The sequence below is a fragment of the Chanodichthys erythropterus genome, chromosome 15 (assembly GCF_024489055.1).
Source record: "Chanodichthys erythropterus isolate Z2021 chromosome 15, ASM2448905v1, whole genome shotgun sequence".
Taxonomy (NCBI): domain Eukaryota; kingdom Metazoa; phylum Chordata; class Actinopteri; order Cypriniformes; family Xenocyprididae; genus Chanodichthys; species Chanodichthys erythropterus.
The window spans coordinates 31,628,582-31,654,548 of NC_090235.1; the positions used below are offsets into that span (position 1 = coordinate 31,628,582).

General features: G+C 37.8%; 1 protein-coding gene across 2 annotated transcripts in view; it reads right to left on the minus strand.

The window, feature by feature from the left end:
• Window positions 1–435: 435 nt before the first annotated feature.
• The window catches only part of syt11a (synaptotagmin XIa), a 36,699-nt gene continuing 11,167 nt past the window's right edge, over window positions 436–25,967 (minus strand). The window contains exons 2-5 of one of the 2 annotated variants that reach the window (XM_067411628.1): window positions 13,498–13,534; window positions 11,572–12,461; window positions 4,193–4,313; window positions 436–3,921 (exon numbers count right to left, since the gene is read on the minus strand). In XM_067411628.1, the coding sequence (XP_067267729.1) occupies window positions 3,611–3,921; window positions 4,193–4,313; window positions 11,572–12,461; window positions 13,498–13,534 (1,359 nt within the window). In that variant the 3' untranslated portion in view covers window positions 436–3,610. The remainder of the gene's footprint in view (window positions 3,922–4,192; window positions 4,314–11,571; window positions 12,462–13,497; window positions 13,535–25,967) is intronic. The other variant, XM_067411629.1, reaches the window with a different exon arrangement.

The following is a 25,967-nucleotide window of genomic DNA, read 5'->3' on the forward strand; positions in this document are numbered from 1 at the left end:
CAATGCAATATTGAATTAAAAAATAATAATAAAAAAGAATGGTCAATTTTGATTTCATGATGACTGTAGAACTGTCATAACTAGTCTGACCAACTAGCAGTTAACCAAAGGGAAATCAGTTTTACTTTTTAGATTCAAATTAGACTAATCTATGTTTTTATGTAAGTGAAGTTATGACGTAGTTGACTAACTTGTAAGACTAGTCTAAGCAGTTTATGCAACCAGCCACAGTTCTTTGTCAAGTGTAGCTGTTAATTTGAAAAAAAAAAAGAAAAATCCTTTTTTTTTTTATCCACCCGCTTATAATGGAAACTTTGCAGTTGTAAATTGAGGGGCGAGTAGGCGACAGATTACAACTCAGGTTACAACTTGAAATGATTTTGACAATTTATCTTTAGAGCAGAGAAAGATCTGAGGGAGATCTGATTTAGTGTATCAGTTTTTATTTTATTTGCACGTCCATTGTGTTAACAACTTCAACATACAGTACAAGTCAGCATTAGTGTAACATACTGTATTTAGCATAAACTCACAGCAGTATGCAGAAAATTTGCCCTCAAAAGCATTACACTTTACACTTTATGTTAGATGTCCCTGAAGTTCATGTAGTGAAATGAGCAGTATTAAGCTAGATATGTAAAGTACATGTTATTACACTGTACTTACATTATACATAGACAACTTGCTTGTACTTACAAATATTGAAAAGGCCAGGTAACAACATGAATCACACTACAGTTGTGGTGAACTAACACTGTTTATCATCTAGGTCGTTTTAGGGACACCTAAAATAAAGCTGAATCACTAACTTCACTCCACCTTCACATATCGACATTGCATTATTCAAATGGACTAATATATTTATTACAATAATTTTCTTCTCAGTTCATTTTCATCTTTGTTCAGCTTTCAATGTATTTGTACAACACACAACAGCAAAAAAAAAATCGAGGGATTTTAGGGACGAGTGGTAGAGAGAGAACGAGGGGCAGATAGTACTTCAAAAGATTGGTTTACACAAAAAGAAACCATTTCCATTCCAAGTAAAACAGTTAAGATACAAGAAGAGCAGAAAGTGCTACTGCCCACCAGTGCATTGGAACAAACACTCATTTACAATTGGTTATATTCTTCTTTATGTAGTTATTGATATAAAACAAGCTTTTTATGCCCAAAAGATCAAAAAAGTTCCAAGTAACACAATGAGCTGAGGGTTAAAATAAAGAAAAACACGCATGTATCATTTCACTTAGGTTGCATTGTGTAATTTGGGTTGCAGTTTTTACAAAAGTGGGTCTTGCTGTCATATATAAACCACTAAAAACTGTAATATATACACCAGTTTTGAAGCAGAAATTTGAATAGTGAATGCATGCAGGGTTAAAAAAAAAACACCATAGAAGGTGGAAGAGTTCATTCTTCTATTGTAAATGTATAGCCTGGAAGTGTAATAGCAAGTCTGGACAAGGATGATGGGCACATGGTTTCTTGATCTTCATGAAAATGTGATTGGAATGTGATTCATGTTTCCTAATAAACAATGGCTAATCTCATTATGTGGTCTTTAAAACTCACAATGAGCTTGACTGCAGAGAATGCTTGGGCCTAATTTACTGCTATATTAATTTCACATGTTAAATACGAAATATCTCTAATGAGCCAGTTGATATCTTTTTCCTCCTCTCACCCTCCCACTTTCTGCTTTACTAACTTAATATGCGCTCATTCGCACTGGGAATATGTGATTTAAATCTGCCTCAGTGGCTGTGGACACCGAATAACATAATTAGGAACACATCCACACACACATCGCATGCCTTCAAACATAGACACCGGGCCTGTGTGAGACTGCAGTGTGAGCTGTTTCATCGCGGTCACCAACACTCAATTATCTCAGGGGGTGCGATATCCACACCACAAAATGGTGGTCCATCTACTTTGGTTAGTTTTCGACAGCTGGCGCTGACTTATGGTTACTGGCTCATGCCAAAATCCTAACTTTGATATGGTAAGTTATTAGTCCTATCATAATTGTTAGGTTTTTGATATACCATATACATATATATATATATATATATATATATATATTCTTTCTTTTGAAAACAAATCATAAAAATAAATACAGTACTCTACGAAAGTGCAAAAATTGGTTTGAATCTGCATATATCTGCTATAATTCATAGACTAGAGAATAGACTAGCTTAATAATCTATCAGGTCACTAAAGTAATCAAGATTTCAAAAGTTGGGGTGGTTAGAGATCTGGCTAAATTGTGTTTCTGTTATTTCATGACACCATTTATGTGTCACAAGTTTGAATGTATATTTGGCGATATTCAATTTAACTGTAAAGAAAAAGAAATTGAAGAGTACTAGTGTTACGCCCTATGATACATTATGTACATCTTGAGACATTAAGAATTAGTTGCATGGCCTTAAGAATTAAGTGTGGCCTTAAAAACACGTTTGATGGTAACAGAAACTGTGATGTTAGGTACACTTACAATGTACAAATTTGCAGACAATACGCACATATGCTAATATCTGTCACATTTGGCTTTGACTGTTATTCACTGTTTCCCTCCAACTTTTTTGACCGAACCTTCCCTGATCTCTGTGTTACAGTAGCACAATAACTGGGTCAAAAATTCCTTTGCAGTTAAATGTGCATAGATATGCCTAAAGAAAAAAAAAATCAGTCAATGATTAGTGGATATGTTAAGATATGCGACAATATGTCATAGAAGTGCTAAGTCATCAAGATGGAGAAATTAACAATGAAGTATAAGTACAGCTACAAATAAATAAAGCAGCTACAGTATGGAGACAGTGTAGACTGGCTTCACTGTATGGAACATTAGAGTGTTTTCATACTTGTTTAATCCTGAGCTGATGATCTAATTTTCATTTGGTGGTTGGCTGAAAACTTGGCCTTAAAACCAGGTATTGTTTAACAGATATTTAGAGTTTTATTTATTTTCCAGAGAATTTACATCTCAATTTCAGCATCATCAGGCTAAGCGTTAATAAAAACTTTTTAGATATGAATAATAGCCATATTTCTACCTTGCTTTCTGTGGTAAATATTAGCATGTTAGCAAAAAATGTTCATGATGGCAATGGCATCCAGTTTATATCACCATTCATCCGTATTTATTATGAAAAATTCAGTCTATTATTTTACTAAAAAGTGTGCTTGAAGCTCACTTTTTCTTACAGCCCTCCTTTATCCTAAATATAAAAGTGTCTCATTATCTCATTATTAGCATGCGGCTAACTGAAAGTAGTGTATGTATATTGTGAATATGCCGGTATACTGGTGAAAGGCTCTGTGGATACTGTGGTACTCATACAGGTATAATTCAGAGCCATAAGTAACTTTTTTTTCTTTTTCTTTTTTTGCTATGGCGAATAAGACTTTTTTGCTATTAGTTCCTTAGAGAACTTTATAAGTGGTTCCGTTAGACTGCTCCTGGTCCTTTGTACTCATTCACTCATACAACTATCTGTATAGGGAAAATGAGATATTTTAAATGGGCTTTTTCTATAGAGGGCCTGACAAGAAGGAAGTGGTATAATACACTTTGCTTTCCCCATGTTTAAGCCAGATACTAGTACTCTGTAAGGTTATGCCACTTGGCAATCTGCCGCCTTGGGTTGTCACAGACTTCCCTCCAGTGAGTCACCCCTGATGGAATGGGGCTTTGACCACCCAGAACCAGGCGACCCACAACCTCATTCTTCGTGGTGCGGTCAAAATCGATGACCAGAAACTCCACAGAGATGTCCGGCATTAGCTCAGCGGGAACATCGTAGATAAATGATTCGTTGAAAACAGGATTAAGTGTGCATTTCTTGACATGCGTCTTCTTCTTGGCTATGCGCTTGCGGCCATAGAAGACGTTCACTTTAACATAAGGGTCTGTAGGAAGAGAAGTGAAATAATGATGTGAGAGGTTAGATACTGATACGTTTTTGACATCATAAACAGGATTATAAATAACCTTTAAAATGCATGGACCTTTCCATTCCATCTTTTCTTTATAGCGGAAAAAGGTTCTTCAGATTATTAAAATGTTCTTCATACTAAGAAAAAAAAAGTGGTTTTCTATGGCATTGCTGCAAAACCCACCTTTTGAGACCTTTATTTTTAAGAGTATTAATTGTTGTGTATATGTATGCTGTGTACTTACTGCCTGACAGACCACTGATGTCCATGGTTGGCAGGTGTTTGGCCTTGAGGACCACCACATTTAGCCTGTGAGTAACAGGCTGGTAGGACAGTGAGACCAGCAATTCTCCGCGACTTTCACACTATGGAGAAACAGAAAAGAAATTGAACAATTGTTTATTAGATGACCTGTCAGTGATCACAGCACTGAAGTAGAAGGATTGCCCCAATGGCTCATGATACTCAGCCCTTTCAGACTCTGTCCCAAAGCCTGGCGCAATTATCCATACTTCCCAGAGCAGTGCCAACAAGGGGAACAATGCCCAACACCCAGTGTTGTAGTCGAGACCAGCTCTTTGGAGTCCAAGTCCATGCCAAGCCCAAGGGCCAGATTTACTAACAGATTCCACCAGCTGACCTTATTGCATATGCATTTGTAGGAGTTTCCCATTTCAGACAGAAAATTTATGGGAGGAGAGTATTTAAATTAATCATGCAAGGTGATTTACTAAGGTTTGTGCTAGTCAATTTACTGGTATTTGCACCTATATTTAATGCCCAAAAAAGCATGTCTTAAACCAGATGCTAATTTGCTCTGCTCTTGGTAGATTGCGTTGGTCATTATGGAAATGATCTGGCTGCGTCTGTGTTCTTTAATTTGTGCATCGTCAGTAGATCACTTGCAGAACTTTCCACTCCCATCTGCGCTTTTGTTTTTAAGTACACTCTCACGCTAATTTGCCCTGTTTAGTAATTCTGGCCTCAAGACTAGAAGAGGGTTGAATCAGAGACAAGACAGAGACCTGAAGAGGGTGTTAATGATTCAGGCAGTGTCAATAAGTTTGGGGTGAATAAAGCCTGGTTTTGCATCAGTGTTACATCATATAGTAAATCATATGTGCAAATCCGCAATGAGTCAAATGCTCTTGGATTGGTCTTGGAGCTCGGGCTTCAGACAGAGGCCATTTTGGGATACTACAACATGACCATCAACCTTGTCCAAGTGCTTGCAATGCCCATGGCCATCATAGCCAGGTCAATGTCTAAGTGTTGAGAGACCTGGTACCCCTGATTCTGGGACAAGGTAGAGTTTGAAAATTATAAGATTAAGAGTTAAGGAAGTGTTGCAATATAGGAACACTGTTCTCCTGGCACTCCTGACCTCTGGGACAAAACCAGACTAAAAGTAAGATGTTTTTTGGAAATTGTCTTTGGAGGGTCCCCTTGCCAACAGCAGGGGTTTCAAATCTTGCTCATAGAGGACCACTGTCCTGCAGACTTTATCCACAATTAAACACACCTGAACCAAGGTAATCAACGTTCACTAGAAATTCCCAGGAAGGTACGTTGGGAAAAACTGTAGCTACACTCTTCAGGATCTTTGTGCTGCTTAGGACAGGATTTGGATACAACTGGCCAAAAGGATGACTGCAAGATGGACTGCTGGTGTCAAGTCTTCAGAAATACTGGCAAGTACCTTCTGCCACTTAGCAAAGTCAGGGCCCTTCAACACTCCAGGAGCATTGAGAGGTATAGGGGCTTTCCTTTCAGTATGCATGGGGTCCATACCTGTCCCATATGATATATCTTTGACAACCTAGATGACGTCATTATCCACCTGGGGTTCTACCATGAAAAACTACTTCATCTTCTGGACAGTGAAATGGACCATAGAGGAGGAGAGGGCATTTGCTGCAATTTCACCAGAGCATGTCCTGCTCACATGATTCATTAAATTGCCACTTATTCTCTAGATGGACAAGTGTGAGGGAGAACTGCAATGGTGAGCCATCTGTGCAGCTGTCAGTTCTCCCTGGGCAATGGTGATCATATGTTCATGTGGGTAACCAAGGTGAAATAATCAAAGGCACCTGTCCATTATCATAAGAGAAGAGGACAAAAAGAACATTGGTGTCTCTGCAAACCATGCTTCAACTCCCACAGGACATTCATTTCTAAACCCGTCTCTACGAATACAGTCTCACAACCTGACACTTATGAGCACTGAAACCTCCAGCAACAAACATCTTAAGGTGACTTTTAACCCAACTCTTTTAACTTTTTTTTTAATTATTATGAGTTATGAAGCTCTGCCTCATAAAAGCAGTGTTAACAGCAAATTGTGATGACACAACAAGTTCTAAATGTAAAACGGCAAGTTGGCAAGTTGTTTAGCAATAAGCAACCAAATATAAATTGTCTTAATATTTTCCTCATTAAATGTTCATGTACTTTTTACAGTTTCTGAGTGTAGTTTCAGTGCTGAACATTCACTGCCCCTCAATGGCAGAACAAGCATCCAGCCTCAACTCGGTTGCTGAGACCACAAAAAAAGAAGAAAAAAAAAAGAAGAAGAAAAGGAAGAAAACAGCTTAAGATATAAATAAAGCCACTCAATACCATTTAAAAGGATATCCTTTTCTAAACTGTTCCTCAAATTAATTTCTGGTCTACACAAATAATTGTTGCCTTATTTTCCAGGAAAAATATCGAAATTAATATGAGCAAAATTGTTGACGAGCAATAAGTTGGTGCCTACTGTTAGATTTATGCTCAAAACAAGAAATAAAAACAATTTTAAATTTATTTTAAACTGTTTAAATGGGATAAGAAAAATTAACTTAATTCAAGCTATTTTTTCAAGTTGTCTTATGGAATTTTGCTACTCAGGTAAATGTATCTTGTTTTAAAGTTGTTTGGATATTTAAAAAAAAAAATAGACTGAAAAAGAAAATGATGCCGATTTAAATTCTTGTTCTGTTTTATTCTTTAAATAGGATATTGTGACTGCTAATATTTTTGGCTTCTTTATCCATGCTTTTCCTCAGTTACTTTGTATCCAAGCATCTGCTACATTTTTTTTTCTTTGACAAAAACCTTCATCCACATCATATGCAAAGACTTTGCTTCTATAACTAGACATATAAACATTGCCTTTTCGCTTGCTTTTCTCTTGCCATCCCTGTCTTTGTTTTTCTCTTCTTTTAGAGTAAAGATTCCAGTCCTGCTCCTGGTTATCACCATGGCAACTTGCATTAGGTGGCATCCTGGAGCTAAACATGGATTTAAAACAGCCTTCACTTTAATGTGTAATGCCTGTAAGTGTTTGTGATTTTCTTTAGCTGTAAAATGAGACACAGTCTCTATGGGTGACTGTGCTTGTTAAATGCTTAAATGGGGGTGTGGATATTTAACAGTGTGCCTATGTTAATGTTACACCATGTTTCACTTATATGCCATACTTTTATGATAATCAAATTTATCCATGTAAAGAGTCCAAATAACTGGATTTAATTTGTACATAAATTAGCTATTAAAAAGTCTTTGTCACGGTTGGTGGCTGTAGAGAAGCACACAAAGACAGAGTAAGAACAAAATTTAAAATTAAGAATCTTTAATCTATGATATTATTTTAAACAGAACACTCAGGAGATGAACTTGTAACATAACCAAATAAACTTAGACGTAAACATTACTGGACAAATAATTAAGGAGAACTTGGTGGTTTCTGTAAATTCCAGGATCTGTTGTATGTCTCTAAAGTTATATAAAAGGGATTACACTTTAGATACATTTAAGTGTCTATTCAAATACAACTATATACATGAACACTTTAAAACAGATACCTTCAGATTTGATTGAGGTCAACCTAGTTTGACCTCAGCTAAATGTCTTTAGGCTACTCTTATTCTGCACACATTCATTTTCTTTATCTTCCATGAAACTATAAGCGAGGGTAACGAGCATGGCGCTGCCGCAGTATGTCACGCACTCTTTATAATCACCCATCTCTCTTTCCACCACTCTCTCTCACTGCACAAACTGCACCCCATCTGTTTCCTGAGCTTTTTCTCCTTCCTTCTCTCCCATAATCCTCTCTCTCTCGCTCTCACTCTCTCTCTCTCTCTGTCTTTCTCTTGGCGGAATCGATTGTCCACCACTCCCAGCCAACACCCTAATGCTCCTGTCTTGTGGAGCCATAGGCACTGATTCAATTTAAGGATAGAAGAGTAGAAAGCAGACAGGAAGTTCTCTGATTTGAACAAGCTTACTCTGCATAGCGGGAACACAATCTCAAATACTCATTTGCCACCAAGCACTAAAGATTTCCTGCCGCCAGAGAGAATGAGATTATGAACATCGCTTATAATGCTATTGTTCCTGTTTTGATGGAAATACAGCAGCGTATTAAACTATGATTACTTGTTATGCAACAACTTTTAACAGTGTTCTGCTTGTGTTTGAGTGAAAATGGATGCAAAGCCTTCATCATGACTCAATCGTGCTTTCTCTCTTTATTTCAGTGGGTGTTCATTTAGGTCTCTTTTACACCTGCTATCTGTCTTGTGTGACCCGTTCACAAGCAGAAAATCGATGTTCTAAATATAGGTGTAAAAGAGGTTCAAAACATTTTGTGATCTCAAAATATAGTACATTACAAGGTAGTCAAAAATGCAAGCGATCACAGTGAAGTGTAGAAACTCATCTGTTCTAATGTCTCTCAGAAATTAAAGGGATAGTTCACCCAAAAATGAAAATTCTGTATAAATTTCTGCTGTACGCAAAGGAAGATATTAGGAAGAATGTTTGTAACCAAGCAGATCTCGCGCCCCATAGTATGTTTTTTCCTACTATGGTAGTCAATGGGGGGAGAGATCTGCTTGGTTACAAATATTCTTCCTAATATCTTCCTTTGTGTTCAGCAGAACAAAGAAACGTATAAAGGTTTGGAACAACTTGAGGGGGAGTAAATGATGATTTTTTGGTTAACTATCCCTTTAACTGCCTAGACACCTATCAATCATCCATTACTAAAACATAAATATTTCCATTTCAAATATATGCTGTTCTTTTGAACTTTCTATTCATTCAAATAATTGATGATATTTAAATGTTTCTTGAGCAGCAAATCAGCATATTAGAATGATTTCTGAAGGATCATGTGACAATGAAGACTGGCATAATGGCTGCCGAAAATTCAGTTTTGCCATAACAGGAATAAATAACATTTTAAGTAATTTTAAATTGTAATAATATGTCACAATATTACAGTTTTTGTAATCTTGTTACCGACCCCAAACTTAGTAGTGTATATACAGTATTGTTAAAACACCAGAGACCCTCCCTTCAAAACACAACCACAAGTGGTTACAGGAAACACATTTTACATCAATAACAGGCATCAATGCCATCTGTAAACAGGCATAAGAAACTACAGAAGCATAGAAAGTATCAATAATTTCCATGAAGTGAATAACTGAAGAGATACTAGTTGTTTTGTGTATGGGTATCATTGCTAATGATGTGAGTATTAGCACTATAGTTTCCACATGGTTGTACTGATGGATGCCCCCCCTGCAGTCTGTAACCTTTATGGCTACATTCTTTGTCTGCAATAATGCCACTTTAATGGGCCATGGATCAATAGACGCTCTCACCAACCATAAAGCCCAGCCCGATATGCGTAAGGAGCAAAATGGTATACAGCTACATAATATTACATCTATAGTATGAAACACAGGATGATTTCAGTAGAAAATATGATTGATGTTTGTTCATGCAAAACTCTTTGCCAAAATGCTAAGAAGTTCTAAGTGGTTAAAAGGGCAATGCTATGTGGTTACTAAGGTGTTCTGAGTGATTTTTAAGTGGTTTCTAATTCCCCTCCCCTAAGTCTCTATGATATTCTGGTCTCTAGATGTGGCTCAGGTAACTTCCCATCACTTCCCATAAAAAAGTGTGCTGAAGTGTGAATTGCACTGAATTTACACTTAGTGTACTTTAAATCTTAAATATATATTTGTAAATATTGTACTTGTAGATAATATGTCAATGAAGTAAGTGTACATAAAGAGAATAAACTTGTTTCTTAATATAAACTGCTTCATAACTCTTGCATTTTATAATAATCTTAAATTAAAACTTTTATTTTAAGGTACATTTTAATGTTTTAATAATATTGTGTCATTCTTTAAAGTACACTTATTTTGATATGCTGACTAACATACCATAGCATATGTAAAGTACTTGATTATAATTTGCACTGGGTTATTCGATAATACAAGTTAATATATTTTAAATGAACTAAACTGTAACTTCATCTTTACAAGTATGTAATTACAAATACATGTCAAATAAATGTGACAAATAAATAAAAAACATGACATGACAAATACATGAAGTTTCAACAAATTGTGTGTGTGTGTGTGTGTATAAAATTACTTTGTATTCTCACATTTACAAATGCAGCTGCAAAGGTCTCAAAAATCACAAGTCGAAAGCTCATATATCATCTAAAATGCAAAAATAAATAAATAAATAAAGTTCAAAATGTCAACACAATAAAATCAGCACCTCTGTGACTTGGTCTCAAAAAAAAACTGTGGGATAATAGCTTCAATGAACTGGAATTGATGGAAGTGCTGTCACTCTGAAACTGCTTGTATCAATCACAGAGACGCTTAACCTGGGGCAAAAAGCTCAAAATCTTTTCTTTTACCCTATTTCCTATATCAGGTTTATGTCTCGAGAAGCTGGAGAAAGCCTTTCACCCACAATGACTGCCACTAACCGTAAAACATCTTGGGAGATCCATAAAAGGTTCGAGCAGCCATCTCATGGGAATGATTAAGTTTAACGATCGCTGCGTCGAATAACAACTGAGGAATATGATGCCTTTTGCAGGGCCAGCAGCACCCAATACTGATATTTTCATGTTTCCAAATGATTTAAGTGTGGTTTTATGAAGATTACAGACATCTAAGGCCACATACAGCTAAATTTGTTTGTTCTGAACACACAAAGTTCGGTAATTTACAGGAGTGACAATTGCATTCTACAAAAAATCTGCATAAAAATCACATGGCTTGACTCATTTTCATTGCCAGATTTTGCTAGAAAAAACACAGAATAATAACAAGCCCAAAATAAACCGAAATATATCCAAATGTTTTATATTGAAAACAAGACCAAAATATCGCACCTTGCACCTGCTTGCTTTAATAACTCCACAAATGTGATCACTTTATGATTGAAACCCAAACAACAATTCTAAAAAATACTTAGAATAAATGGACGTGGCAACACTTTAAGAGAGTGCTCGGTGAAGCAGCTTTTTAAGCAGAAACAAAATACATTGTCTCTGTCGAAAATTACAGAACACAATGAGTCTTTAGTGGCTGGAATATTAAATTTCCTCAAAAATAGCTGATACCAAATACACAAGACACCAGAACTCTGTGGATACCACAAGGTCAATTATCGCAATTTAAGGAGCGAGTCATGTTCCGTACACACACAGAACAATAATTTAGGTGATTCACTTCTGTATTTAAAAGCGGCTGAACTTTACAGTGTGTATGTGGCCTAAGATATCCCTGTGCAAGGTCAAGAAACACTTACCTGTGTGTTCCTCTTGCTGATTTGCTGGGTGATGTGTGCCCGTCCCGTGCTTGGGTCCACGCCCACCAATGGCACGACCGCCTCCCCAATGACATCATCCCGTGCAAAGCGATCAAAGCTGAGCACCAGGAAGTGCAGGGTAAGCTCAGGCAGCGAGCTGTACGGGATGCCGTAGAAGGTGAACGTCTCGTCAAACACAGGCTCCAGAGTCTTCCTCAGTACACGTGTCTTCACTCGGTGCTTCTTCTCGGGTAGGATGGTCATCTTCACGTAGGGGTCAGAACTGCTTGCCTGTTCGTCCACTGCGGGGAGCCCCTGTGCTCCTACGATAGTGACAACGAGGGCCTTCTTGGGGAAGTTGTAGTCAATGGCCAGACTGAGCGTTCCCAGAGAGGGTGAGTTGAGACTGTAGGGTGATGCAGTTTTACTGGGTGCTTCACTGCTGCTTCCTGAGCTGCTCTCCATACAACAGTAGTCCGCCCGGATGGGCAGCGCCCTCTCCAGTCTGGGAGGACCCATAGGGGGGACCAGGTGGTTCATCTGTAGGTGCGCAGTACCACCTTCGGGATCTGCATCCACAAGGAGCACATCGCCATTTCTGGATCCACGACTCCATTCTCTTAACAAGGAACTTGATCCTGAGCGCTGACCCACCCGTACAATCTTCTTGTTGTTGCTGAGGGTCTCAGGGTAGATGCTGATGCCTTTGAGCATGTGGATGAACTTGTAGGGGGGGTCAACGGGTGGGTCGTAGGGGCCGCTGGTCAGCTTGTACGCACCTGTCATTTGACGATATCGCCGCTGACAGCATGTCCACAGGAAAACGGCCACTGTCACGGAGACAACCAAGACCCCTGCACCCAGAAAACCCGCAAGCACTGGGGACACATCTGAAAGAGACAAAGACTGAGAATTAGATCGCCCTTATGGAAAAGAAGTACACTTCTGCATCCTTTTAAAAAGGGTATATTTTTTTACAAATATAATATATGTAAGTGTAATTATTTATATATATATTACATTCAAACTGAATGTAATGTTTTTGGGAGACTTGTGAGAAAGACCAAACAAGAACAAAAGAGTCTCTTGACACTCTCTGTCAAGGAGGATGAAGGATTGGACAAGAATAGCACACAACAAGCATGCGACCTCTATTTTTTATTTTTTTAAAGATAACTTTCCTATTGATATAACTCCTATTGAGTAGGATTTATAGAATAAAAAAAACATCTACAAGTTCATTGTTTCATTTTTCAAGGGAATGGCCCCTTACTTTCCACCTAGATAATAAATAAAATTATCTTTTAACATTATATGTCTTCTTTTAGATACAAATGATGTAATATATATGTAACAAACAAGGAAATTACTAAAATGTCCAGTAAAAAGGTTTATAAAACTATTACCACAGGGAATTTGAGGCTAGACTTGGAGTCTATAGCAGAGAGCTATGAACATGTCTGCATTCACGGTAATAAAAAAAAATACTTCTACACCATACTACAGCAAACTATCTTCTGTGAGTTTGAATAAATAAATAAAGTTTAGATTTAAAAGCAAAGCACAGAAACATTTCACAGTTTGCAGACACTTGCTCATTTAAAAATGGCAGTTTCTACCCTCAGACTGCAGATTTAAGATGCCAGAATATTTCAGAGCAAAGCAAACATTCAGCAAGTGACATACTAAATAAATATACTCAAACTGAAAAGGTCATCATTTTATTTTTTGCCTTTGCATACTGTAATGTGTTGCTTGTACTTTTAATACATATTTTAGACATGCAGTTATATAGAAATGATTGTGAATATGTTATTATTTATAGCCATTGTTTCTAATGTTGTCTTTTGTCTATTCATAAATCTTTATATACAAATTAAAGGGTTAGTTCACCCAAAAATGAAATTTCTGTCATTAATTACTCACCCTCATGTCGCTCCACACCCGTAAGACCTTCGTTCATCTTCGGAACACAAATTAAGATATTGTTGATAAAATCAGAGAGGTTGTTTTATCCTCCATTGAAAGCAATGAAATTACAACATTCAAGGTCCAGAAAAGTAGTAAAGACATTGTTAAAATAGTCAGAGTGACTACAGTGGTTCAACCTTAATGTTATGAAGCAACGAGGATTTTTTTCGTCCGCAAAAAATAAAAAAATAATTAAACAAATTCATCTCTCCCCTGTCTTTCTCCTATGCTACGTTCAGCGCTTCTGTGTTTACATCTGAACGCCGGCTCAGTATTGGCCGAAGCTGTTTACGTGAGCAGCACAATGCAAGTGTGTGATGCTGATGCAGGAGCTGGCCAATACTGAGCTGGCGTTCTGACATAGAACACAGAAGCGCTGGACGTAAATAGATTAGGAGAATGACAAGGGAGAGATAAATTTGTTGAATTTGTTTTGCACACAAAAAGAAAAAAACACCTCTTGGATTTCATCAAAAATATCTTAATTTGTGTTTCAAAGATGAACAAAGGTCTTACAGGTGTGGAACGACATGAGGGTGAACTCTTTAAGTGTGCAGAGAACATCAACAATTTTAACAAGAATGAATAACATTACCAAAACGCAGAATAACATTTCATGCAGAAATCACCAACAAATCTTTGCATATTATTTTTTACATTGAAAAATGGCACATTAACTTCAAAATTTGGATAAAAAAAGCATAATTACTGCTGCAGGACTGTAACTACATCTAACTAAACACTGTGCACAAATAATTTTCTTCATAACTCATAATAGTTTAGTTTGGATTGTGTTTCAAGAGAAAAACATCTGGTCTGAAAGTGAATTAAACAGAACAACAAACATGGCCACCGATGGCCTCAAATTGAGGTAAGAGACTGACCCAGTTAGATGTAGAACAGAGAGTAACAGGGAAGAGAACTCCGAAAAACAGCAGCAGTGCTTCAGGTCAGTCTAGGCAATTGCAAAAACATGAATATGGAAATAAAATAAAATAAAAAATAAAAACATTAAAGATTTATGGAGTATACTAGTTTGTGTGAGAGATTAAAAAATGAGCTTTCTAGGTATTGAAATTATCCGTGGTAATGAAAAACAATTTTCTGGGTATATTGCAGGATAATTCTTGCTCTTGGCTGCAGCTTAGATTCTTTCCTGTTTAATTCATGACTGTTTGTTTCTTGCTAGTTTCACAGCCATTTGCTACCTAATGGGGCTGATGCTGAGCACAGCAGTTATATTTATGATCATGGATTCTTTATTACAGTCCAGGAGAAGATCCAGCAGTAACATTCACCTGGCTGGAGCATTTACTGTTATTCACACAGACCTAATCTCAACACACAGACATCTCTTCTGTTTCATTAAAGGTGACAAAATTGACACTGCCGATAGAATCTGGTCATTTATATGGCTGTCATATCTGGCTCATTAAAACAATTCCCCTGAAACTTTCAAATGTCAGAAACAGACTATAACAAGCTTAACCAGAGCTGGCAGGTGCTACTTTTTCCCCAAGCTGCAGGGCATTCAATTAGGAAACATCACACAGTGGGTTCCCTCTGCCCAAACACCTTTCATAACAGACATGGTAACACGCTATTGTTCGGAGAGCTCTACACATGGCTTTATGACAAAATCAAACAATTGCCACCCATTTTACTTCAATAATATTTGATTAATTGGGAAATGGTTAGTTCCAAAAAAGTTTGTGTTTCACAATATCTCATTTTGTGGGGGCATGGCCTGCGAATGCCGACTCTGATTCTGTCAGGTCAATAGTGGCATTCAGAGGTCAAATATTACGCTGTTGTCCATCATCTAGAGTTTCAGAGCATTGTAAAAGCTCATAAGAATATAGCATGTCAATTTACAGCACCTTTTTTTAAATTGAATAAAAACATAGAGCAGACACTTTTTGTAGATTAAATTTTTTTAATTTATGCAGAAAAGAAACATCTGCATTTTGCTTCAACCAAAATTATTTGAATGTGCCTGACATTATAATTAAGAATTCCCAACTCGTACATATGAACTTCTCAGGACTTGAACGCACAGACTTCAGTCATTACTGCAGTACTGGTGAAGTGTCTTGTTAGTAGGTTGATTGTTTTGGACATTGTTTTTTCTTTGAAATAACAAGATTTAAGGTAAAATACAGATACATATAATTATTACACAGCAAAATCACCAGAGTTAAATCAACTCTGCTCGGAGTACATTAGGTCCCTCTCAAAATAATGTTAAAGTAACACTGAAGCAGAGTTAAAGTTAATGAGATAATTAAGCAATTAATTAAGTGATGATTAAGCATTAGTGATGAACACCTGCTGTTAACAAGCACAATCAATGAAGAAAAGAGACACACAAGAACAACAACTGACTTCAGCCACAGTCTTATGCCAAGTTTACACTACAGGATTTTAAGCCAGATTTAAGCCGATTTGCAAGTTAGCGAGCTCAACAATAGGTCGGGCTGTGATCGGGGGAAATCAGCGGGCTCGCCAATCTTTATGTGTGAACTACTCAACGACGCATCAAAGAGACTCGCTGCCACATCGCCGACACCTCACTGATGCCAGACAAATATCTAGCATGCAAAATATCTGTGGCTGTCAGCCGACTCGATATCCTGTGGTGTCACGTGTCGTGTAACAGCTAATGAAATATACACTGATGTCTATAGAAGCAGCAATAATAGTCCATTCAAATAGCCTATAAATTGCCGACGTTTATTCATATCAGATATACACCGGACACATGTATTTCGGTACAAATGGAAGAATTCACGTGCTGTAGCCTAAAAAACCAACTGACAGGAATCTCTGAACTAAAGTGCAAACAAACAAGGTGGCGCCCATCTCGCGTTATAGATTAAGATCAAGATCATGATGTAGGTTTTTAAATGACAAAACACTCATTTGCAAATACATAAGAATCTGAATATCAGATAGTTGATGACATGGTGAGAAAAGCGATACATCTGTCATACAGTGTGGCTGCGGTGTGTCACGTGACAATCATGACGCGTCATCATGGAAAGAGTAAAGGAAACATTCTAATGGTGGCCTTTCTGGGAGGTCAGCCAGAATATTTTAAACGTAAGGGGCTAGCACACCGGACGCGAAGCTCAGCATCGCACAGCGCCATGCCACGTCTTTAAAATTCGAACACATTGTTTTCTATGAGTGTACGCACACCGGCGGCGACATTCGGCGCCTGTCCGCGGCACCCAGAAAACAACAGAAAACAATGTGTTCGAATTTTAAGACGTGTCGCGGTGCTGAGCTTCGTGTCCGGTGTGCTAGCCCCTTTATGTCTGAAAGGGTTATTTTAATTTATGAATTACCTTTTCTTCAGTGATTCTGCTTGTTAACAGCAGGTGTTCATCACTAATGCTCATTCATCACTTAATTAAATTACTTAATTATCTCATTAACTTTAACTCCTAACTTCTCTGTTACTTTAACACTATTTAGAGAGGGACCATATGTACTCCGAAGTTGATTTTGCTGTGTACATTTCTTGTACACATATTTATTTGTATTTTTATTAAAATTTTTATTTTATTACAATTTATATTTTTATTATTTTATTTTATTTTTATATTTATTACATAAGGCATTTTTTATGACCATTAGATGACACACATATATATATATATATATATATATATATATATATATATATATATATATATATATATATATATATATATGTGTCATCTAATGGTATCTATATATATATATGTTTGTACATAGTCCTGAGTGTGTAAACAGTGGATCAGACCAATCCATGGAGCACCAAAACACTCTTGTAGCCAATCAGCGATAGGGGGCGTGTCTACTCATGATAGGGGAGGAGAGAAAGTGAGGAAGCGGGACATTTGTAGAAAAACTGTAGAATAAGAGATGGCTGAGCCACTACCAAAGAGGAAAAGATCAGAGGAATATAAATGGAAAAAAAAGGGTTACAGACAAGAGCTTGGACCTGCGTTAATATTGGAAAAGCTTTAAAGCGGAGCAATGAACGGAGGGGTGTGTTTGTCAGAAATCGCATTCTGCACCTTTAAATTCATATTTATTTTACATAATACTTATTGAAATAATTAAAAATAAATGATTTGCAGGTGAATCAATTTCAGAAAATAATAATCTGAAGAATCTGTAATATAGATGCAAATTTGAAGATATAATAGATGGAGTTTGCAAGCTGTGACATTAATTGTTTATTAGATATTCAAAGGCTTGTTCATATGATAGAAATGCATATTTGCTGAATGCCGACAGCATATGAAAAAGTAATACAGCATTTGTCTTTCTGTTATAAGACAGAACTGCTCAACAAAGACAATAACCAAATGAAGACTGATAATGGGTGCTAATGTGCGCCTGCACTCAGGCGCCGAGTTCTCAATGCTGCCAAAATAAAAGTTGACCACTATTAACTACTATTAAATTATTGCATGAACTATTCCCTAGAACAATGCCAAAATAGCTATTTGGCCACTTGTAAACCAATTAGCTTGCACAGACATCAGCAGAAAACTGAAGCTGTTTTAGAGATGGAGCATTTCATGTTAACTTATGGAAACAAACTTGTTCGTTTTGTGTGTAGCACAGTCAGTTTTAAGGGCGCATTCTTTGATAGATTTGCTGCCACAAGCTCCATTTTCTTTGCCATTCTCTGCTTTTTCTGTCTCTGTCTCATTCTCTTTCATTTCTCCATTTACTTACTTGACACTCTTCCCTATTCTCTTTTTGTTATATTCCTTTCACAGCCTTCCACCACTCTTTCTTTTCCCCTCTCTCTTCCCTTCCCCTTCTCTCATCTCATCTTTCCTCTTGCCAAACTCCAAAGGCCTGGGTGGTGAAGTGTTCAGGTCACCGTGGCAACAACAGGTCCCTTTCTTTCGTCATGCCAGTCAGAGCTGATTGGAATTCTGAGTTGGGCCCGAGTTCAGTGAGCTGATGAGAACAGGATGTGCTCTCCTGCCCCACACAACAACCTCCTTAAGAAAATGCCAGCCAATGGGAACACAGAAACTAACCACATGCCCGAGCAACAAAATACAACAATAAAGTCTGGGGAGACAAGCCACCTGCTGAAAATGTCATTTTCACAGTCTTAAAAAAAAAAGAAAGTTTCTTTATTTGCATCAGTTGTTCTAAGGAGAACATCTATAGAATTACCATTGTAAAAAAAAAAAAAAAAAAAGGTTCTTTATAGTGAAAAAAACATTCTTTAGATTATTTAAATGTTCTTCACACTAAGAAAAAAGTGTTTATTTTAAGAACTCTTCACTGAAAGATTCTTTGAGTTCTTAACCCAAAATGGTTCTTCTGTGGCATTGCTTTGAAAACCCTTTTGGAACCTTTATTTTTATAAGTGTACAGTATCCCACAAAAGTGAATACACCCCTCACATTTCAGCAACCATTTTATTATATATTCTCAAGGGACAATACTATAGAATTGAAAATTGGATATACTTTTTACAAGCAGCACACTGACTACTGTAAAATATTTCCAAGTTTCATTTCTATAGTATTGTTCCTTGAGAAGATATATTAAAATGGTTGCTGAAATGTGAGGGATGTACTGTATGTCATGAAATAGCACAGTCAAATGTGTTGTTTGTAATTTAAAATAATGATAAAATAAACTAGAAAATTACAAAAAGTAATAATTAAATTACCATTCTAGTTTTAGAAGTTTAAACAAAATTGCTGTTGGCTGATAGATTCTAAAATTCATCAAAATTTTGGGGAAATTTTGCAGACAAAAAAGGTCCATTGCCTTTCGCCAAAAGTGTAGTGATGTATGAAGCACAGCTCACACAGAAGTCGCTTTCAAACCAATCAGATTTCTCTTAGTCTACATGGCCAATTTGTATGACCAACTTGTGCAATTTTTGCATAATTCCAGATCACATGGTTTCCTACTGAAATTTCACTAAACAGATGTAAATGTAACTGAACCTTAAAGGGATAGTTCACCCAAAAATGAAAATTCTGTCATTTACTCACCCTCAAGATGTTCCAAACCTGTAAGAATTTCTTTCTTCTGCTGAACACAAAAGAAGATATTTTGAAGAATGTCGATAACCAAACAGTTGATAGGCCCCATTGACTTTCATAGTATTTTTTTATCCATACTATGGAAGTCAATGGGGCCCATCAACTGTTTGGTTACCCAATCTTCAAAATATCTTCTTTTGTGTTCAGCAGAAGAAATAAATTCATGCAGGTTTGAAACAACCTGAGAGGGATGAGCTCTGCGTTTTACCCAAAGTTGAACATTCTTCAACTCTCTGTAACCAGAAAAAAAAAAAGCAGAGTGCTCAGCTCCTTATCACGCTGCTGGCATTTCAATAAAAGCAGCGCTTTCATTGAAAACAACTGGAAAATCTGCTAGCCTCAAGAAAAAAAAAAAAAAATGGTTTGGTGGACACATGGCCTAAGACTTATGCAAACACAAATTACCTCAATTGTATCTGTCTCAATTTCAGCAAAATATCTTTTCATATTCTTTTCACCATAACTAAGACTTTTGTCTGTTTATCACAATAGAAAGTTTATTATGTCTCACTAGTCTCATTTATAAACTATACAAACATATACAACCACACTCACACACTCCTTCACCCACAGAGTATTCACCACATTTCTGACAGGATTACAGACAGCATAGTTTGTTGCTTTAATGTAAAACATCACTAATGCTCTGCTGGCCTCAATCTGAGAGGAAGATGGTGTGCTGCATAACCTCACCTAAAGAACTCGCCTTTTACTGTAGCTCACAGACTACTCAAGAGTGACTCATCCAAGACTCTACAGGTTTCCTGAAAATGAGAGATGAAATCCTGAGACCTCTATTAAATTAATGTCATAAAAGATTAAATGTAGGTTGTTCTAGTTAATGAATGAAAACTTGTCATCATGGTTGCCGAGGCATTGCTAAGCAGTGTTTATAGAGTGCAACAGTTGGGTTCTGGAAGTAAAATTATTCATTTTCTCCATTAAGAAATTGATTTTGAATGATAACTTATAAACCTTTAAAAACAGACCTACTGTGATCTACAAGGTTGTTAATCTATGGTATTTGCTTCTGCTGAAGCTGTCAGCATGCATTATTTTAGCTTATTTTTAAAATAACAATGTTTAACAGTGGAATTCCTTTTTAAAAACTGCATTACCCATGATGCTGTACAGAAAATTACACCAATCAGAGAGTTGAAATAAGCAACACGCTCCAAAATAGCTCTTTAGCTCCGCCCACTCCCATGAAGCACTCTCAAAATTCTGAAATGTTTGCATATATATTGTATATATATGCATATCTTGCAGTAAACTTAAAATATATTGTTTTTATAATCAACATTTTGTCAAATAATAGTTTTTTATTTTATTTTTTTCGTTTTTAATTTTGATTATGCTGTTTTCAGTGCTTCATGGTATTGTAGTTCTTTCCCTCACTAAAATGTTTTTTTTTTCTTCTTCTTCTTTTTTGTCTTCTTGAATTTTTAGAATCTTTTTGTAGTGTATTGAGTTAAATACATAAACCCAGGAATAAGCACTGACTCACGACTCACGAAGACTGAGGGGTAGATTCAGCACGAAATAGTAAGTGAAAACAGAAAGATGGCAGGATATATCGGAAAGATAGATGCATTCGACAATGCTACGGATGACTGGACTTTGTACTGTGAACGAATCGAGCAGTATTTCAAAGCTAATGACATTGAAAATGACAAGAAGGTGTCAGTGTTGTTGAGTGCGATAGGAGGGAAAGCTTATGCACTGCTAAGAAGCCTCACTGCCCCCACAAAGCCTGCCGATCTTAGTTTTGACAACATTGTGAAAGTAATGCAAGAGCATCTACCGCCAAAACCGCTGCTAATTGCAGAACGATTCAGATTTCATAAATGGAATCAGAACGACGGAGAGTCAATCGCAGTTTATGTCGCCAAATTAAGTTTGGGGATGGACTGAATGACGTGCTGAGAGATCGTCTAGTCTGTGGCATTTCACAAGAGAGTATACAGAAGAGATTGCTCTCTGAGGCAGATCTAACATTCAAATGTGCAGTTGAAATTGCTGTCGCCATTGAAATGGCTGCCAGTCGAACTGCGATCAGAAGTAAAAGTGTCTGTAAATAAGCTGGCCACTGCAGGTAAACCTAAGAAGACAATGCAGAAAGTTGAACTGTGTTACCGTTGTGACCGGGGTGGACACAGAGCAAATCAGTGCAGATTCAAAACCGAAATATGCAGAAAGTGCAATAAAATTGGACACATACAAAGAGCATGTCGATCTGATGTACAATATAGTGAAAAGGAGAGACAGTACAAGGCTCAGAAAAAGAAAAGTAGGAATGTGTATGTTGTCACTGAAAAAAGTGAAGAAAGTGATAAGGGTTTGGCGAATTTAGAAATCTACAGCCTGAAAAGTGACTTGAAACAAGCAATCTGGCTTACACCTCAAGTGAATGGACAGCCAATTAAAATGGAATTGGACACAGGTTCCGCCGTTTCAGTGATGTCCCAGCGAGAGTTTGAAAAACATTTCAAGATGGCTAAGTTAAAGCCATCGCCTGTCAAACTGAAAACATATACTGGTGAGCCCACAATACCTCTAGGAGTGTTACCCGTGACTGTAAAGTACAATAATCAACAGAGTGAGTTGGATCTGTACATAGTACGAACAGAGGGACCAGCACTTTGGGGACGTAACTGGTTGAGAAAGTTGCAGTTGGACTGGAAATCCTTAAAAAGTCTGCAAAACACAGTTCCTGCGTCACCTAGCACGCAATGGAAACTGGAAAAAGTGCTGGATGGAGCTTCACCAGTGTTTCAATTGGGAATAGGAAATCTAAAACATATCAAGGGGAAGATAACCTTGGATGAGAACGCTGTTCCAAAGTTTCACAAAGCAAGGCCCATTCCATATGCCTTTCGCCAGAAATTGGAAACTGAACTGGATCGGTTGGAAGCTGAAGGAATAATGACGGAACTGTAAGACTGTGCGGGGATTTTAAAGTCTCGGTCAACCCTGTATTGCAGGCAGAACAATATCCACTACCGAGAATAGAGGATGTTTTTGCTACACTTTAAGGAGGACAGCTTTTTAGCAAAATAGACTTGGCGGAAGCATATTTACAAATGAAAATGGAGAAGGACTCAAAAGTGTTCTTGACTATCAATACTCACAAGGGCTTGTACCGCTATAACAGGCTTGTTTTCGGTGTCGCCTCAGTACCGGCCTTATGGTAAAAGGCTATGGATCAGGTACTTCAGGGTTGCCCTGGTACCCAATGCTACCTCGATGACATCATTGTCACAGGTGACAGTGACAGTAGTCACTTGGAGAACTTAGCACGAGTCTTAAAGAGATTGGAAGAGTATGGACTGCGTGCAAGACATGATAAGTGTGAGTTTTTCAAGGAAACAATCACATATTGTGGGCACAAAAGTTTCGCAAATGGTCTGTACAAGTGTAATGACAAGCTAAAAGCTATTGCAGAGGCTCCACAGCTGAAAGATGTCTCGCAATTTATGGTCCTTCCTTGGATTTATCAATTACTTCAACAGATTTTTGCCAAATCTAGCCACTGTTCTCCATCCTTTAAATGCCTTGTTGCAAACAGGAAAGAGATGGATGTGGTCAAAGCAATGCATGCAAGCTTTTCAGGAAGCAAAGAAACTGGTGATGTCAGATACAGTTCTGACTCATTTTGACCCTCACAAACCATTAAGGTTAGCATGTGACGCCTCACCATACGGAATCGGTACGGTGTCGTCGCATGTGATGGCTGATGGAATGGAGCGCCCCATAGCTTTTGCATCACGCTCCCTTACTGCTGCAGAGAAGAACTACGCACAGATCGACAGGGAAGCTTTGAGCCTGGTATGGGGTGTGAAACGATTCAATCAGTATCTGTATGGAAACAAATTCACCTTGGTTACAGACCATCAATCAGTGGTTTCCATCTTCAGTCCTCAGGAGTTCCACTGACAGCAGCAGGATGGATGCAAAGTTGGGCGTTGTTTCTGGGAGGACATAGATACCAGATTGATTTCAAAAGAACGCACAAACATGCTAACGCTGATGGGCTATCACGCCTACCATCGGATGGGTGTGATTCAAAGACAGAGAATGTAAGCACACCTTTGGATGTTTTCACAATTGCTCAGCTTGAGAGTTCTCCTGTTACAGACGAAATGATTAGGTGAGAAACCAGGAGAGATCCTGCATTGTCCCAGGTATATTCAGCTATACAGTCTGGCTGGAATGCAGAGCAGAAGCTTCGATTCACACAATTCTATCAGCACCGTGATGAGCTCACTCTAGATGGTGGTTGCATCATGTGGGGTATAAGGGTTGTTGTATCACCTAAGTTGCGAACTCGAGTCTTGGAGGAGCTCCACGTTGGACATCTTGGAGTGGTAAAGATGAAGTCACTTGCAAGAAGTTTTGTATGGTGGCCCGGTATAGATCAGCAGATCGAGCAACTCGCCATGCACTGTTCAGGATGTCAATACGTGCAAAAGATGCCAAAACCTGCACCGCTACATCCTTGGGAATGGTCTGCATTACCGTGGCAAAGGATCCATGTTGACTTTGCGGGTCCTTTCATGGGCACTACATTTCTGGTTGTTGTTGATGGATGTTCAAAGTGGCCAGAAGTGTTCAGCATGACCTCCACAACCGCCACCCAGACTGTGATGGTTCTGAGAGAACTTTTCGCAAGGACTGGTGTACCAGAACAGCTGGTGAGTGGCAATGGTCCTCAGTTTATATCTGAGGAGTTCCAGATCTTCCTAAGGAACAATGGAATCAGGCATGTGACCTCAGCACCCTACCACCCAGCAACTAATGGCTTAGCTGAGAGATTTGTGCAAAGCTTGAAGAACGCACTGCGAGCCATGACACATGAGAAGCTCACACTAAGCCAGAAGCTTCACAATTTCTTGTTTGCATATCGAAATGCAACTCATGTCACCACAAATCGAACACCTGCCATGTTGTTCCTTGGTAGACCCTTACGTTCAAGGCTGGACTTGCTGAAACCCAATTTGAGGAGAACCGTACATGACAGACAGATGAAACAATCACAAGGGGGAGGAGAAACAAGAAAGTTAGAAGTTGGAGAGAGTGTGCTCGCTAGAAACTACAGAGGAGATCACAAATGGACACCTGCAAAGGTCAAGGAACAAACAGGACCGCTCTCACATACAGTTGAGATTGCACCAGATACCATCTGGAGATGGCACATTGATCAGTTGAGAAAATCAAATGTTTCTCTGGAAAGTGGTTCTGTCAGTGTTCCATTTAGCTCTACTGATACTGTTACCAGTGGAAGTGACAAAACAACACCTCAAGATGGCACTGTATCTTCCAGTGAAGCACCACAAACACCAATTCCAACCTGTGAAGAGAAACGTTACCCTACCTGTATACGGAAGCCACCAACCCATCTTGATTTATAAAAGAGAGAGAGTGGAAGGAAAAAAAAAAGAAGAAGAAAACTTAAATGGGACATTATAGTCATAAAGTAGCATAAGTTTATTTCTTTTGTCTGTGGAATGTTTTGTTAAAGGTGAAAGGTTTTTTTCTAGGGGGGGAGGAAGTGTAGTGTATTGAGTTAAATACATAAACCCAGGAATAAGCACTGTTGGCCACTCTGGGTTAGATATTGGTTGGCCAGTGAATTGTTCAAAGAGACACCTGTGTTAACGGAGTTTGTGATTCAGTGATTGCACAGTAAAAACTAAAAGAAGAACTGCCCATCGTTGACCTGACTTTTATTTGTGTTATTCGAACAAACACAACACTTTTTTGCCTCAAATCAATGCTTGTAGTGTTGTGATTCACCTTGTAGCTGATGGGCTTGGTTCATGGCTTATACCTCTTTAAGGAATACTATTTTAAAATCCCTAAAACTGAATGGAAAAAATACTATTGCGTATTGTAAGGTGGTATTCTGGGTACTTACTTACCGGGCCAGGTCAAAAAAGCCCACCCTCAAGTTTCTATATTCTGGTCTTGTGGAAAAGAAGTACACTTTAGCATACTTTTAAAAAGAATATTAATTATACAAAATAATATACTTTAAAAGAATATATTTAAGTACTACCTGAATGTAATGATTTCTGATTCTTAATTGCATGGGCCCTGGGGGAAAGCATTATATGAATATACTGTTAGACAGACAGAGAAGAAAGAGCAAGAGAGTAAGTTAGAGTAAAACAAACAGGGTCTGTCTCCAACTGTCCAACACTGTATGTGTTTGAAATTCCTGATTGAAATCAGCATCTCTGATACAAAACTTTATCTGTCATTTTTATGTAATGTTATCCTGCAGGCTTTATATTTCCTGACATTTTACCTAAATTATTCTTGCTTTCTCTTTCCCTCTTTTAT